Source organism: Rattus norvegicus, chromosome 1 (assembly GCF_021556685.1).
Source record: "Rattus norvegicus strain SHRSP/BbbUtx chromosome 1, alternate assembly SHRSP_T2T, whole genome shotgun sequence".
In the NCBI taxonomy this organism is placed as follows: domain Eukaryota; kingdom Metazoa; phylum Chordata; class Mammalia; order Rodentia; family Muridae; genus Rattus; species Rattus norvegicus.
In genome coordinates this window covers 30,746,298-30,761,336 of record NC_141534.1, presented here as the reverse complement: position 1 = coordinate 30,761,336, position 15,039 = coordinate 30,746,298, and the positions used below count along the sequence as shown (strand labels likewise).

The 15,039-nt window shown below is 53.4% G+C and overlaps 1 protein-coding gene across 2 annotated transcripts in view; it reads left to right on the top strand.

Annotated features, from left to right (window-relative positions):
- Nucleotides 1–15,039, top strand: part of Slc12a7 (solute carrier family 12 member 7) — an 81,550-nt gene that overhangs the window by 55,008 nt on the left and 11,503 nt on the right. For both annotated transcript variants that reach the window (XM_087552656.1, NM_001013144.2), the window contains exons 6-20: nt 355–485; nt 1,723–1,964; nt 3,156–3,367; nt 3,921–4,088; nt 4,369–4,467; nt 4,960–5,017; nt 5,682–5,856; nt 6,595–6,713; nt 7,118–7,216; nt 7,724–7,843; nt 8,483–8,587; nt 9,352–9,520; nt 13,953–14,148; nt 14,571–14,740; nt 14,847–14,978. In XM_087552656.1, the coding sequence (XP_087408782.1) occupies nt 355–485; nt 1,723–1,964; nt 3,156–3,367; nt 3,921–4,088; nt 4,369–4,467; nt 4,960–5,017; nt 5,682–5,856; nt 6,595–6,713; nt 7,118–7,216; nt 7,724–7,843; nt 8,483–8,587; nt 9,352–9,520; nt 13,953–14,148; nt 14,571–14,740; nt 14,847–14,978 (2,195 nt within the window). The remainder of the gene's footprint in view (nt 1–354; nt 486–1,722; nt 1,965–3,155; nt 3,368–3,920; nt 4,089–4,368; nt 4,468–4,959; nt 5,018–5,681; nt 5,857–6,594; nt 6,714–7,117; nt 7,217–7,723; nt 7,844–8,482; nt 8,588–9,351; nt 9,521–13,952; nt 14,149–14,570; nt 14,741–14,846; nt 14,979–15,039) is intronic.

The following is a 15,039-nucleotide window of genomic DNA, read 5'->3' as shown; positions in this document are numbered from 1 at the left end:
CGGTGGACTCTTATGTGCTAGCAGAGACACCCCCAAGCACTACTGCCTGTCCTCTGCATAAAGGAGTCCACAGGCCTGTGCCAGTGTCTCTCCTTCAACCGTCTGAGGGCACAGCAGGTTTTCTGAAGACAGGTGAGGCCTGTATCAGATGGTTCTCATCACACTTGAGCTAGCCTGTGACTGTGGACGGGGTAGACATGAATTCATAGCCCAAGGCTTTCTAGTGATTCTGCTTTGAGGGCAGACTAAAGCTGCTCGTCCCTTAATGGGGACACATCTTTTTTTTATAAGTGCTCAGTGTTCACAGTTAATGACACTCCCTGACCCATATTTTGCCTTGGGCTGTCTTCACAGCGGGAGGCTCATACTACATGATCTCCCGTTCGCTGGGGCCTGAGTTTGGAGGGGCTGTTGGCCTCTGCTTCTACTTGGGCACAACGTTCGCAGGCGCCATGTACATCCTGGGAACCATCGAGATCTTCCTGGTGAGTCCATCTGCGGAAGTCTTCCTTCCTTGCCCAGTCATTTTGCCTCAGACTGTCCTCTACCCTGCTGCTACGGACAGCTGGGCACTCAAAGCTGCTGTCTGTCTGGGCTGAGGGTCTGGGTCCCTGATGGGTGAGACCTCACAGTCTGTGCTGTCTCAGGAGGCATGGCTAGACCGGACTTTGTAACTCCTTGAGTAGGACTCGATCAAGCCCCAGAAAGAAGGTAAAGCCGTTCTGCTCATCCCTGGTTCTTACAGTCCTGGCAGGCAGCCCCCATTGCAGAAGGGCTTCCCTGCACCTTGATGTTGGGCTTGGGCTCAGTGTCTGGTGGGCTTTGTACCCTAAGTTTTTGTTCACTGTGGGTACTGTTTATCCTGGCCAGGAAATTATGGGGGCAAGAGCTTGAAGCAGCTAGTTGTGTCAGCATTCAGGAAGAAGACCCTAAGAGTGGCAGGTCTTTCCATCTCAAACTCAAAATAATCCCTCACTCCTGTGAGCTAATCTAATCCTGACTAATCTAATCTGACACAGGTCTTCTAGGTGATTCTAGATCCTCCTGATTGATAATAGATTGATAATAAATATTAACCATTATAACCATCTTCATGGAGTTGGCTCTTTTTTTCTCTGCTACCCAAGCATCCCGGAGCCAGCTGGGAAACCTTCCCACGCTTTCTAAGAAAGGGTTCATGGGGGCAAATGCATATTCTAATTTGGGGAGTCTGGGCTGGGACCTAGGGTTCCTTGTCCCCCTATAGGTCCTGGACTGCAGAGTCTAGATTGCCATGCTCGTTCCTAGGGTCCCATTGGTCACCAAGGAAGTCCCACCTACAGTAGAGCAGTTGCAGGACACTGTAGCCGTTTGGTAGCGCTCTGGAGACTGTGCTCAGCAGTCAGCTGGCATTAGTAAACACGGAGGAGCTGCACTGGGCTCTGCTGAGGCTGTTGGCAGGAGCCCTTGGCCCCTCACCACAAGGATTCTCCCCTGCCCATTAGTAACCTGACCAAGGTTACAGTCTGGCTCTGGCAGTTCGAGGGAACCAGACAGGAATGACTGCAGGCCCGATGCCCTGGGTCCGTCTTGGATGGCACACAAGATTCTGTCTCCGTGCACCCAGTGGCCTCAAGCCTGACGGGCCTTCTTTGCCAGTATCAGGGAGGGAGCCAGGGTGAGGTCAAGGCTGGGTGAGTTCCTGGACAGGACCTTCTTTGCTGACCTGCCTTATTCCCACAGACCTACATCTCTCCAAGTGCAGCCATCTTCCAGGCAGAGACAGCAGACGGCGAGGCGGCCGCGCTGCTGAACAACATGCGTGTGTATGGCAGCTGCGCACTGGCGCTCATGGCCGTGGTGGTCTTCGTCGGAGTCAAATATGTCAACAAGCTGGCCCTGGTCTTCTTAGCCTGTGTTGTGCTTTCTATCCTGGCCATCTATGCTGGTGTCATCAAGACAGCCTTCGCCCCACCTGACATCCCGTGAGCCTCAGGCCGTCCTTGTGGGGTGGAGAGGGGTGTGATCTAATGCATCTCGTGGTGTTCAAGGGGCTTGGGCCTGCTCTCCTGGTTCCCTCTCCTCCTAGCTTCTCTAGGGAAGAACATGGAGGTGTCCTTGGTAGTTCCTTGGTAGTCGTTCATTCCCGGTTTCCAGTGTGGTTTTTTTTTTTTTTTGGTTCTTTTTTTTTCGGAGCTGGGGACCGAACCCAGGGCCTTGCGCTTCCTAGGCAAGCGCTCTACCACTGAGCTAAATCCCCAGCCCCTCCAGTGTGGTTTTAAGGAACTTTGGAGTATGGGGTGGGCACGGCGCCCATGCAGCTGGTTCTGGGTGCATCTGGGAGGCTGGTGAAGGTTGTCCGTTTGTCAGTGCGCACAGTGGATTGGTTACTCTTTGGTCCCTGCGATAAAGCACAGTGATTAGGAACAGGCTATGGAAGAAAGTGTTTATTTTGGCCTGTGGTTCTAGAGGGGTGAGAGAGCAGGGAGAAATAAGCAGCAAAAGCAGGCACGGTAGCAGAAGTAGGAAGCCGAGAGGGGTGGGGGCAAATTGAAAGTGAGACTGACAAATCTGTCCCTAGAATATAGCTTCCTGAAACTAGGCCATATGTCCTGAACCTCCCCCAGAAGCACCATCTTTGGGTATCAAGTGTTAAATGTCTGAGCCTGTGGGAAACAAGCCTCATCCAAACCACCACAGTCAGATGGGCAAGCTTTATCCCATGAGACGTGGCTTCCTCATCTTCACAGAAACCCCTCAGATGAGCTGCCTCTTGTCTTCCTATGGCACTGAGGAAGGTAGCCCAGGTGGCTGGGTCATAGCAAGTGAGTGAGCCTGGGACCTAGGTGGAGTCTGGGCATGCTGGGACTGACCAAAGCCATGGTCCTTGGTAGGGAATGTGGGAGCTGTAGTTCCACCATCTCTGTGCAGGGTGTGGTCACCTTCCTTCCAGAGTGAGTTGCTCTGGACAGGAGGAGGACAGCCCTGACCCATGGAGGGCCGTATGTGAGATCAGTCTTCACGCTTGCTCCTGACATGGCACCTGCAGTGACATGGGTCAGGTTTATTAGAGCCACTCAGGAGGCGTTGAGCCCCGCCACCCCCCGCCCTGGCCAGCCCCCGTGAGTCAGCTGAGCAGTGTGGTGAAAACAGGCTCTGCCCTTTCTTTGCTCCAGGGTCTGCCTTCTAGGGAACCGCACGCTGGCGAATCGCAACTTTGATACCTGTGCCAAAATGCAGGTTGTCAGCAATGGCACAGTCACCACCGCGCTCTGGCGCCTCTTCTGCAACGGCTCCAGCTTGGGTGCCTCCTGCGATGAGTACTTTGTGCAGAACAATGTCACTGAGATCCAGGGCATTCCTGGTGTGGCCAGTGGTGTCTTCCTGGGTGAGTACTGGTGGGGACGGCTAGGACCACCTCTCTGGGCCATCGGGGAGGAGCACATGGGATCTGCTGGGGTCTCTGAGGAAGGATACCTGGAAAAAGCAACCCCCAAAGGGTCTCAAGGGAGGCAGCAAGGGCATATGGATTGCTGGCTGGAGCCCACCTACGGAGAAGTCCCTTTGGGTGTGTTCACAATCAGTGCAAGACTGCAGTAGAGAGGAAAGGTGGCCACACTCCCTGGATCGTTGGAGGAACCAATACAGTTACAGGCCCTGTCTTTCTGCCTTGTTGGTGGACGCCTAGCAGGGAGGGCACCAAGACTGAGGGAAGCTAGCTGTTTAGGGGTCTGTGAGTGCTGCATGCAGGGATCCCCCAGTGCTACTGAAGCCTCATGTTGAGGTTTGGGGAGAGTGGCTTCTTGCCACTGTGGTCCTCACAGGCTGAGTGCCCTGATTGGAATTAGAGCCATGGAAGAGCTGCCTGCTGCTGAGTGGTGATGCTGGGAGCGCACAGTCCGTTGGGCAGTCCTGAGAAATCCTGACTGTTTTTATTACAGATAACCTGTGGAGCACGTATTCGGACAAGGGGGCATTTGTGGAAAAGAAGGGCGTGTCCTCGGTGCCTGTGTCCGAGGAGAGCCGGCCTGGTGGATTGCCATATGTCCTCACAGACATCATGACCTACTTCACCATGCTAGTCGGCATCTACTTCCCCTCCGTAACGGGTGCGGCCCCCTCCCCCCGCCTCCCCTCCCTCTCTGTCTTTGTGTCTTTCTGTGTTTTCCCACCGTGACTATCTCTTCTCTGACTCTGTCTTTCTTTTTCTCCATTACTGTTTATGTCTCTTGGTCTGTCTCTATTTTCTGGTCTCTGTGTGTATGTCTCTGTTTCTGTCTTCCAGTCCTCAGAGACCACACCCTCCCAGCAAGCAGTGGTGCTATTAACTCATCTTCTCTGACCTACAGATGAATCTTTCTGTCACTGTTACCTCTGTCTGTTCTGCAGGGATCATGGCAGGATCCAACCGCTCCGGGGACCTCAAAGATGCCCAGAAGTCCATCCCAACAGGGACCATTCTGGCCATTGTGACTACATCTTTCATTTGTATCCTTTCCTTAAAGGGGCCCTGGCCAGAGGTGTTTGAACTCTAGTGCTGCTGCCTTAGCTCCACTCCCCTCAGTCACACCCCAATTGTGCCCATCTGTGATGCACTGTCCAGATTCACAGCCTGCATTGCTCAGGATGCACTATCATGGACCCTAGTAGAATACCAAGTTTCCAGGCAGCTAGGAGTAGGGTCTTAAAGACCACGCCCACAATGACACACCTACTCCAATAGTGTCACCAACCAAGCACCTTTTGAGTACCCTGTGGCTAGCACTCTATAGCTAGACAGATGTGAGGACAGTACTCAGTGGACTGTGGAGGTGTTGGGCACATCTGTGGGGACAGGATATGGAGACATGTTACTATTAGGTGGCCCTTGCTGGGTTGCTCCAGGCCCATGGGATGGGACCCACAGGCCAGCATGCATCTCCTGGAGTTTGCATGCTACTCTCTTGCCCCAGGACTGTCTGTTCCTTGACCTCAACTCAGATCTTTCCTGCATTGTGCTGTTTGGGGCCTGCATCGAGGGTGTAGTCTTGCGAGATAAGTATGTTGGGTTTTCACTACATGAAATGACTGTAGTTGGTATTGTCTTTTCTGAGGGAGACTTCAGCTTTGAAATTAAATTACCTCTGGGCCTCATAATTGTGTATGAGTTAAATGCCCTTCTGAGAGGGTCACACTGCCTTTCGCCTGACTTAAAACATTGATGTGTCACCCCTTGGGCTTGGAGCCTGAAGATTGCTAAGAGCACAGTTGAGGCCTGATAAAGCTGGAGATGGGGAATGAGTATAGGTGTGAGAATGGGAGAGATGGGACCCAGGGACCTCAGTCCTGCTGCTCAGTCAGCAGAATCTTGGTGTGGACTACCATGGACCCTTCATTCTTAGGGTCCAGGCTTGTCAGCATCCCAGGGCTTCAAGAGGTCTTGTAAACGGCAGGGTGAAGAAGTAGAATACCACCAGACCTAGAGATAAGACCTCTGTAGAAATGGCCACCTTAGTATCAGCCAGGGCTTCCTGTTCCTGAGAGGATTCTAGGGGAACAGTTTCAAGCCGTCTACGCCCTTAGCCTGTTTGGATCCTAGCTGGGTTGGTCCTCTGAGGTGGGCTCTTTACCTTCCTTCTCCCCAAGCCCAGAGGTTCACACTCAACCAGGGGACAGAGATTTTTTTGGAAGCTCTACTGACCACCTTCCCTCCTCACCTGTAGGTTTGGGGAGGCCCTGCAAGGGAACTTGGTCATTGGCATGCTGGCTTGGCCATCTCCCTGGGTCATCGTGATTGGCTCCTTCTTCTCCACCTGTGGTGCTGGCCTGCAGAGCCTAACTGGGGCACCCCGCCTGCTGCAGGCCATTGCACGCGACGGCATCATCCCCTTCCTGCAGGTGAGTCCTGCACTCAAGCTGCAGCAGATGGTGCTAGCTGTCCTGAGAAGGGACCGTGTAGTGTCAGGTCTGGGTGTGGGGGTCTGTAACCGTCCATCCTGCAGAGCTGGACGCGTGGGATGAGGACAGGGGACATATGTTCTGCTTTTGGACTCTGGTTATCTCTCACTGTAGCTGCTGGGCTAAGGGTGCAGGCCCAGGGCAGAGGTTGCCCAGGACTATACAGTCCTTTTCCAGTGCTTCATGTCCGTCCGTTGACCTATTGAGGCCATGGTCCCACTGGTGTTGACCAGGGGCCTGGTGTCCCTGGACCTGGCCTCTATAACTGGGAGTAAGGCTCCTGGAGTGAACCTAGAGGTACAGGGTGTAATGAGAGTCCTGGGATGATGTCACCAAGGTGTCATAGCCCAATGGCTAAAACCAAAGAAAGTTGTTTTCCAGAAATTCTGGATACTGACCACACAAAAGTGATTTGAAGATAGAAAACAAAACAAACAACAAAACATGGAGGTTTGGGTGTGGCAGGGCTGTCCCCTGAGCCTGTTTGTCTGTATGGCTGTCGGGTTTTCTTTTGGACTTGGCTGCAAACGGCGCGGTGACATGTGACTAAAGCTAGGTCTCGCTTGTGAGTCTTGTAAGAAGTTCCGTTGTTTAGATGTTCAGGTGACACTACCTTGCAGACGTTCCGTGCACACAGGCATTTCCTACCCAGCTCACCTTGCTCTCTGCGTACTGCAGGTGTTTGGCCATGGAAAGGCCAACGGGGAGCCCACGTGGGCCCTGCTGCTCACGGCCCTCATCTGTGAGACCGGCATCCTCATCGCCTCCCTGGACAGCGTGGCTCCCATCCTGTCCATGTGAGTAGCCTGCGAGGACATCAGGGTGGAGGGTGTGAGGCCTTGCTTACTCCTCCTTCCTATCTGGACATAGAGTAAGTGAGGAATAAAGATACATGGAGGGTAGGCAGGAAGGCAGATGGTTGTGCTGTGGGTACACAGCTGTTGGACCCGCTGAGGTGAGTGTGGTTGGACAGACAGCTGCTATGGTAGGTGCAATGGCTGCTCCTGTGGTAGACGCCGGGGGACAGAAGGCATGTGATCGTTCATGGGGTCCCTGAGTTGCTGTGTGGAGGCCTGTAGAGGAGGCTCCACTGTGTGAGCAGGGAGGGTCTTCCTGAAAGGTAGTGAGCAGAGTGTGGTGGAACAGCGGCAGGACACTACCGTGCCATTGTAGCCTCACTGGACCGTCCCTTCCGCTCCAGGTTCTTCCTCATGTGCTACATGTTCGTCAACCTGGCCTGTGCTGTTCAGACCCTGCTGCGCACACCCAACTGGCGTCCACGTTTCAAGTTCTACCACTGGTAAGACCCTCCGTGTGGACGCCCCGAAGGACCCACAAACCTGAGCACGCTCAGTCTGTTCCGCAGGGTGCCTGCTGCTGGGCTTAAAACTGTTTTGGTGGAAGGAGCCCCAGTGATGTCCATGAGGCCGTGGGCCTGTCCCGGCCTCTGACTCGTACATGCATTCCTGAGTGCACACGTAATTCATAATGTCAGCCTGGTCCTCTCCAGCCAGGAATGTTGAGGTCCCAGAGCTGCGGGACTTCTTCAGGCCCCTTTCCAGCATAGCGCTGGGTAGGTGGGTGGAGCCCGTTCTGTGTGATGCATGTAGCTGGGTGTCCTGTGTACTTCAGGAAGGAAATAGACGGTTGCACTCTCCTCAGGCTGCAGCCCTGCTGTGCCGATGCAGGGGCCTGGGGCTGATATTCTGTTCAAGGGAGAGTTTCATAGTGGGGAAAGTGCTGTTGGTGAAGCAGGCAGGTGCTGGTTGGGGGCCATATGGGCCAGTCTGAACGTCATGTCCATCAGGACCCTCTCCTTCCTTGGGATGAGTCTCTGCCTTGCGCTCATGTTCATCTGCTCCTGGTACTACGCCCTCTTCGCCATGCTCATCGCGGGCTGCATCTACAAGTACATCGAGTACCGAGGGTAAGTGGCAGCCACTGAGGAAGCTGTGACTTTACCACACTCCCCATGCTCACACAGAACCAGAGCAGTCACTCGACTTGCCGGGGGCATGAGTCTGGGTACTGGTGCTGAGGTCTCGGGAAGGGTCCTAGGTGTCTTGTCCCAGCCAGGCTGACTTACTCAGGTATATGCTGATTTCCTGCCCGGGAGTTACTGTGCAGGAGCTGGGCAGGGTTTTTGGTTTTTGGTGTTTGATAGTTTTACATGTGTTCTAATTTGTTACCAGCTCCCACTGCTAACAGTCTGTAAGGAATTTGGCACTCTGTCAACCATAGCACTACATTACGTTTCAGCGATCTGTCCCCACAAAGTTACCTATGTCCTTCCCTGACATTTCCGTCCCCACTCTGGGCCTTGAGACCAGTCTAGTTCAGGGCTTGCAAGTCATGGCCTCACCCTCATTCTTCTCTTTGACCCTGGTGTCCCCAGTGAACGGTACCAGAAGTCCTGCTGCTCAAACCTTTTCATTTTACCCATTAGCCCTGCTTGTCCTGGGAAACCCCTTCCTGCTGGGTTTACAGACATTGTAAATGTCCCAACTAGGTAACATTCTTAAAGAGTGTTACTGTGACAAGGTGGCCTTCCTCTGTACCCACACAGGGCTGAGAAGGAGTGGGGGGATGGCATCAGGGGCCTGTCACTGAATGCTGCCCGCTATGCCCTGCTGCGTGTGGAACATGGGCCCCCACATACCAAGAACTGGAGGTGAGTATGCCCCACAACCACAGCCCCAAGATAGCAGAATGGAGCAGAGACCCTTATCCTGCTACCTGGGTAGCACTGTCTCAGAAGCTTTTGACTCTCTGGGGAGAGATCTGACAGGGCATCGTTGCCAAAGAATGGGAGAATAACCAGAGATGAGTCCTGGCTAGCCAACAAGCCACCAGCAGTGTGGATTGGAGGCGTGATCCTCTAAGGGAGTTTTCTCTGCCCTAAGGCCAAGCAAAGCAACCTTAGCTAGGACACCTGAAGCCCTACCAGTCCCACCTGTCCCGCCTGTCTCGCCTGTCCTTCCCATCCCACCTGTCCCACCTGTCCTTCCCATCCACCTGTCTCACCTGTCCTTCCCATCCCACCTGTCCCTCCTGTCCTTCCCATCCACCTGTCTCACCTGTCCTTCCCATTCCACCTGTCCCGCCTGTCCTTCCCATCCCACCTGTCCCACCTGTCCTTCCCATTCCACCTGTCCTTCCCATTCCACGTGTCTCACCTGTCCTTCCCATCCACCTGTCCCACCTGTCCTTCCCATTCCACCTGTCTTTCCCATTCCACCTGTCCCATCTGTCCTTCCCATCCCACCTGTCCCACTTGCCCCACCTGCTCCACTTGTCCCATCTGTCCTTCCCATTCCACCTGGTCTTCCTGTGCTGTCTGTCTGCTTGCTCTCCCATCTCTATCCCGTCTGGCTCCATGAGCACGGGAGCCCTGGCTATGTATCACCATTCCTGTCCCTGCCTATCCTCCCACAGGCCCCAGGTATTGGTGATGCTGAACCTGGACTCTGAGCAGTGTGTAAAGCACCCCCGCCTGCTGTCCTTCACCTCTCAGCTGAAGGCTGGCAAGGGCCTGACCATCGTGGGATCTGTGCTGGAGGGCACCTACTTAGACAAGCATGTGGAGGCCCAGCGGGCTGAGGAGGTAGGCGGGTGGAGTGCTGGGTGAATGGGGTCTGGGTTACAACCACCTAAGAAGGGCTGAGCCATGTCCTGCATCTCGAGGCTGAGGGGTACAATTTGAACATGTGCTGCTGCTGGTTTTTCTCATGGTGGCTACTGAATTTTGAAGAGATGAGGTGTGCAGTCTCCTGAGACAGGGGCAGTGACAGCTGCCATGGGACTGAAGCCCTGAGGGGCCCTGTGCCTAGCCTTGGCACTTCATCCCTGGTGTCTGTTATAAATCAGTATGCACCCCAGCCCCTTGTAGTAGGTAAAGATTATATGTAATGAGGCTGCCGGATGTCCTGATCCTTTGGATAAGAGTGAGTAACCAGAACCTGCTCAGACAGCATCCTGGAGCCATCTCTGATGCCTGCTGCCCACACTTTGGTGGTCCTGTAACTCCTGGGTTTCTACATAGGCCTTTTTATTTCTCTGCATTCAGTTGTGACAGGAAGCCACCTCCAGCCTAAGCAGAAGCAGAACAAGTAGTGCCATCCGTCCCTCATGTCTGCCTCTAGCCTCTGCTGTCCTCCCAGAACCGGGCAGAGTCTTGTTACCTCCAGCATCCAGCTAGCCAGATTGTCAGAAATCTTTTTATTCCTCTCTCTCCTTCCCCAAGGCTCCTTTATGGCTGCCACGTCTTGGTGTCACCCTCTTCTCTGGAGGGGGTTGATCACAGAGCTTTTTTCTTATGGCCTTATCTGGTCTTGCTTGTGCATCCAGGCCTCCTGCTGTCTGTGTGTCTGTAAGCTGCAGCCCAGTTTCTGAGTCCAGTCCGTGCCAGGTGAACTGTGGAATGGACTCTGGAGAGTGGGTTCTGAGGAGTGACTGTGGGCATTGATGGTAATGACTATTGATATCCCTGGTCTGGAGTGACAATCCTGTGGCATTTTCAGTCATGGCATCACTTGCCTGGCCAGCCTGCCAGGCCACTTTGAGATTTAGTAAGTTCCAAGAGGACAAGAGGCCTGAGGGGTCATTTTCTTGCTCCTCTAAGAGGACAAGCAGTTTGTTGTCCATTGGCACTGGAGCCTCCGGGTGAGCTCTGGCTGCTGCTGACTGCAAACCCACGAATTTTAGCATCATAGCTCTCGCCCTTAAGGGTGGGTGCTTTTCTGTCTTGTTCTTTAGTGTCTGGCCTGTAGCTGGTCTGAGGGACATTTTGTTAGGGTAGAGAGGGTAGGTGGCTCTGTTTTGGCGGTACTCTTGTTTTTATCTGTGATATTTCTTGGGTACAAAGAGGCCAGTGTCTGCTTTAAGCTCATGTCCTTTTCGGGTGTCTCCTCCACACTTTAGAGGAGATCCCAAGAACTGAGGCCACCCCTTGGACAGATTCTAAGGGTGCACATGGACTCTTATTATCGGATGTCCCTGGCAGAACATGGGAGAAGGTATTTGTGTTGAAGTGGGTGGCTCTGTGCTAGGGTGGGATCCATATGTGCTAGACGAGTGGCTGGCCACTAAGCCATACTCAAACCCTGGCTGGATGACTTTAATCTCTGTGCGCTTTTAGGTGGAAGGTTGGAATCAGGAACACATGTTGAAAAACAGAAGCCAAGCATTTGCCTCTCCTGCTAACCACAGGAAAGTTTAGCATTGGAATTAGTCGTTTCTATTGCTCAGCAAAAGCAAGAAGGAGCTGCCCCAGGGTCCACCTGTCCCTCATGCCAGCGTCTGGGACCTGTCACTTTTCTGACGGAGCTCTGCCATTGAGTCAGACTATTAGTAGTAGTAAATGAGGACAGTTTGGGAAAGCCATCATCAAGTCTTGTGTAAGAAATGCGTTGTGGGCATTTCCTTAACATCTGGGAGATTAATATTCCTTTCCCTCCACTGCAGCATTTGTATGCGAGGGCCTGAGTCACCCTATCCTTCCCTAACTGAGGGTCCCATCTTCCTCTTCTGTGAGGTTTCCCTGCCCACAGTGGCTTTGGCAGAAGTGCTGACTTCTTGTCCAGGGCAGGCTCTGCCTGGTCAGGGCTTTGGCCTCTAAAGCCTTAGGCTGGGCAGGAGAGTCTCTGGTTGTAAGGTAAGGACTAAGATCCAGATCTAGCTCCTTGGGTCTCGCATGGGGAAAGCAACGTTGCAGCCAGTGTCAGGGACACAGGCATCACAAAGCCAGGGCAGGTGAGTAGACCCTCTGAACAGTAGACATACCCTTCTGGTCCACAGTCTTTATTCTCTGTGCTGTGACCTTTAGCCAGCTTCAGCCCATAGGAGGACAGCGTAGCCCTGCCACATGCCATTAAGCTGAGTCAGCCTCTCTAGTACTTCTCCTGTGAAATCCCCGTCGTGAGCACTGTCCTTCCTGCCTGGGAGCAGCTGTGTCCCCGTGACCACACCTCCCGCCTGGGCTGCCTCTCACTCCCTGGCATGTTCCCCTTTTAGGACTGTGTTTAGATTGTTTCTGGATTATGCAGGATTCTATAAGTGGAACATGTTGCTGTGAGCCTGGCCTACCCGGGGTGGCTGGTGGTTGGTGGAGGTGAGAGGATGGCTGGGACCGCATGTGTTATCTGTGCAGCGTTAGCTGTGGGGCAGTGGTGCAGGGCAGTGTCACTGTGGGGCAAAGGAGGGAGAAGACTGCCTTGTGACCAGTGGAGCAAGTCCAGACTGGGTGAAGTCTACATCTGAGGTGTGGGCAGGGCAGGCTCAAATCACTTCTGGCTTTGGAGGCTCCAGGCATTCCTAGGCACTCAGCCTGTCTCTGCGTGGCTGCCTTCCTTCTCAGATCTGTCTGTCTGTCTTCTCAGAGTTACTTGTTACTTGGTTCAGGGTCCCATTGAACAGTTAGGATTCCTTTGCAAGGATACTTATTTCCAAATAAGGTCATGCTTTCCCATTTTGGCTGTAGCAAGGTCAAAACGAACCCCTCTTGGGAACACCATTCAAGCCCTCAACAGTCCAAGTTCCCTAAGCACATCTACCTCCCGAGCAAATTACATTCATTGTGCTGCAGTCTCCAAAGTCTTGAGCATCAATAAGTATGAATCTCATTACAGACTACAACAAGAGGAACTCCTCTCTGCTTACCGTGAGATGTGGAAAATGTTTGCCGGACAGTGATGTGGTCTTCCAGTTCTCAATCACTGAGCCATCCCTCCAGCCCAAAGATTTATTTATTTATTATATATAAGTACACTGTAGCTGTCTTCAGACACATCAGAAGAGGGCATCAGATCTCATTACAGATGGTTGTGAGGCACCATGTGGTTGCTGGGATCTGAACTCAGGATCTCTGGAAGAGCAGTCAGTGCTCTTAACCACTGAGCCATCTCTCCAGCCTGGTCTTCCTGTTCTAAAGGGGAGAGTGCAAAGGCATGAGGGTCGCTGTCTGCATAAGTGTGAAGTGTAGTAGGGCTGCTCCTCTAGGTACCGTCAGACACCCTACACCCAACAGGATCTAGTAGCCTGCCTGTCACAGAAGAAGGACTGCATCCCTAGGGCTGTTGACTAGTGAATGGTGTGTTCTGAGTCATAGTGTCCAACCTCTCTATTGTCCCTAAGCTGCTCTGGGGAGGGAGGAGCTGTCCTAGTAGATGCCTGACATAGTGATTGTTGTGTTTATAAAAAGATAAAGAGGGAGGAGGAATATGTTCTGTGGGTGTGTGGTAAGGTATGGGGGAAGGGAGTGCCTCAACGGGCCCATGCTGAGGCCTCCCTTCCCCCTAAGTGACCAGCCACACATGACAGTATAGTATAGAGTAGAGTTCATTCAGGGGGAGGGGAGAGGATTTGAGAGGGGGTAATAGAGGCAGAGAAAGGCAGAGAGAGAAAGAGTAGAGAAGAGCACATGGAGGAAGGAATGGGGAGAGAGGGGGGGAAGGGGCAAGGGCACAGAGCCAAGAAGGCAAGAGCAAGAGAGAGGAGGGGGCAAGCAGCCCTTGTTATATCGAGTCAGGCACACCTGGCTACTGCCAGGCAACTGTCAGGTGGAACTTGGACAAAATGCTAACGGTGATGGAATGACAGAAAGGGACAGGCGTAGAGACTGACATTGTGGCTTGTCACATAGCTCCTGCTGGAGCCCTCCATTTGCTCAAAGGCTGTTAACGTCGACCCATGAAACATGACCCATGAGCGTTTGATGCCTATTGTCTGATATGACCCCACCCCCAATCCAAATAGTAAGGGGTGGTGGGTAAAGTCAGAGATCACATTCAAGCACTATCTGGCATACCCTGGTGGTGACCCTCCTTGACACCTGCTCACAGCTGTGCCTCACGGCGTCTGGTTCACTTTGTCTCTTACACGTGTACAAACACACATGGCTGGTCCCTCCTCGTCTCCCTCCCTAAGCATCAGGCTATGGAGTACGTGTGGGGCCACCTCACAGGAAGGATGAAGGACATGGTGTCGCTGACATGTGTCTTGGCATCGTGTACTAACACCCACCTCCACCACTCTCACAGAATATCCGGTCTCTGATGAGTGCAGAGAAGATGAAAGGCTTCTGCCAGCTGGTGGTGTCGTCCAACCTGCGAGACGGTGCATCCCACTTGATCCAGTCAGCTGGCCTTGGTGGCATGAAGCACAACACTGTCCTCATGGCCTGGCCAGAGGCTTGGAAGCAGGCAGATAACCCTTTCTCCTGGAAGAACTTTGTGGGTGGGTGTGGCAGCCATCCCCCTCCCAGGTTCCCTGATAGTCCCAAGAGTTAGTGTCACACCAAGTATGTAGCCAGATAATATAGACTTGGGTCCTCTGAATGTGCTGGCCACGTTGTTAGTTCCTGAGAAAGCAAATGGCGGCTTTACATTCTTGAATACTTTTTCTCCTATTGCCTGAGACCAGTCTCCATTTGGGGATTTTCCTAGAATGTGACACACAGTCTTCTGGAGATCATGGAGTAGCTGGTGATACGGAAAGTTGCTCTTTGATGCCTTCCTGGGTAGATGACTTAAAGGGACCTTGTCTATTTAGCCCATGACAGTCTCCGCACTATCCGGAGGGAAGCCAGCTCTCTGTCCTGAGAGCCCATGGTCCAGCTGGCCCTTGGTAACTTAACCCACGGATACCTCTCTCCACAGACACTGTCCGTGACACTACAGCAGCACATCAGGCACTGTTGGTGGCCAAGAACATCGACTTGTTCCCGCAGAACCAGGAGCGCTTCAGCGACGGCAACATCGATGTGTGGTGGATCGTGCACGATGGGGGGATGCTCATGCTTCTGCCGTTCCTGCTGCGCCAGCACAAGGTGTCTGCCGTGGGCCGTAGGCCAGCAGCCGGGCTACAGGGACAGCACTGTGTGGAGGGTGTGGCCTGGCCCGAGTCCCTGCAGAAATGTCCCCGCTCTTCCCCAGGTGTGGCGAAAGTGCCGGATGCGCATCTTCACGGTCGCCCAGGTGGACGATAACAGCATCCAGATGAAGAAGGACCTGCAGATGTTCCTGTACCATCTCAGGATCAGCGCCGAGGTGGAGGTGGTAGAGATGGTGCGTGCACAGCTGGGTGCTGGGGCGGGGGGACGGACGGACGGACGGACAGGCAGGCGGA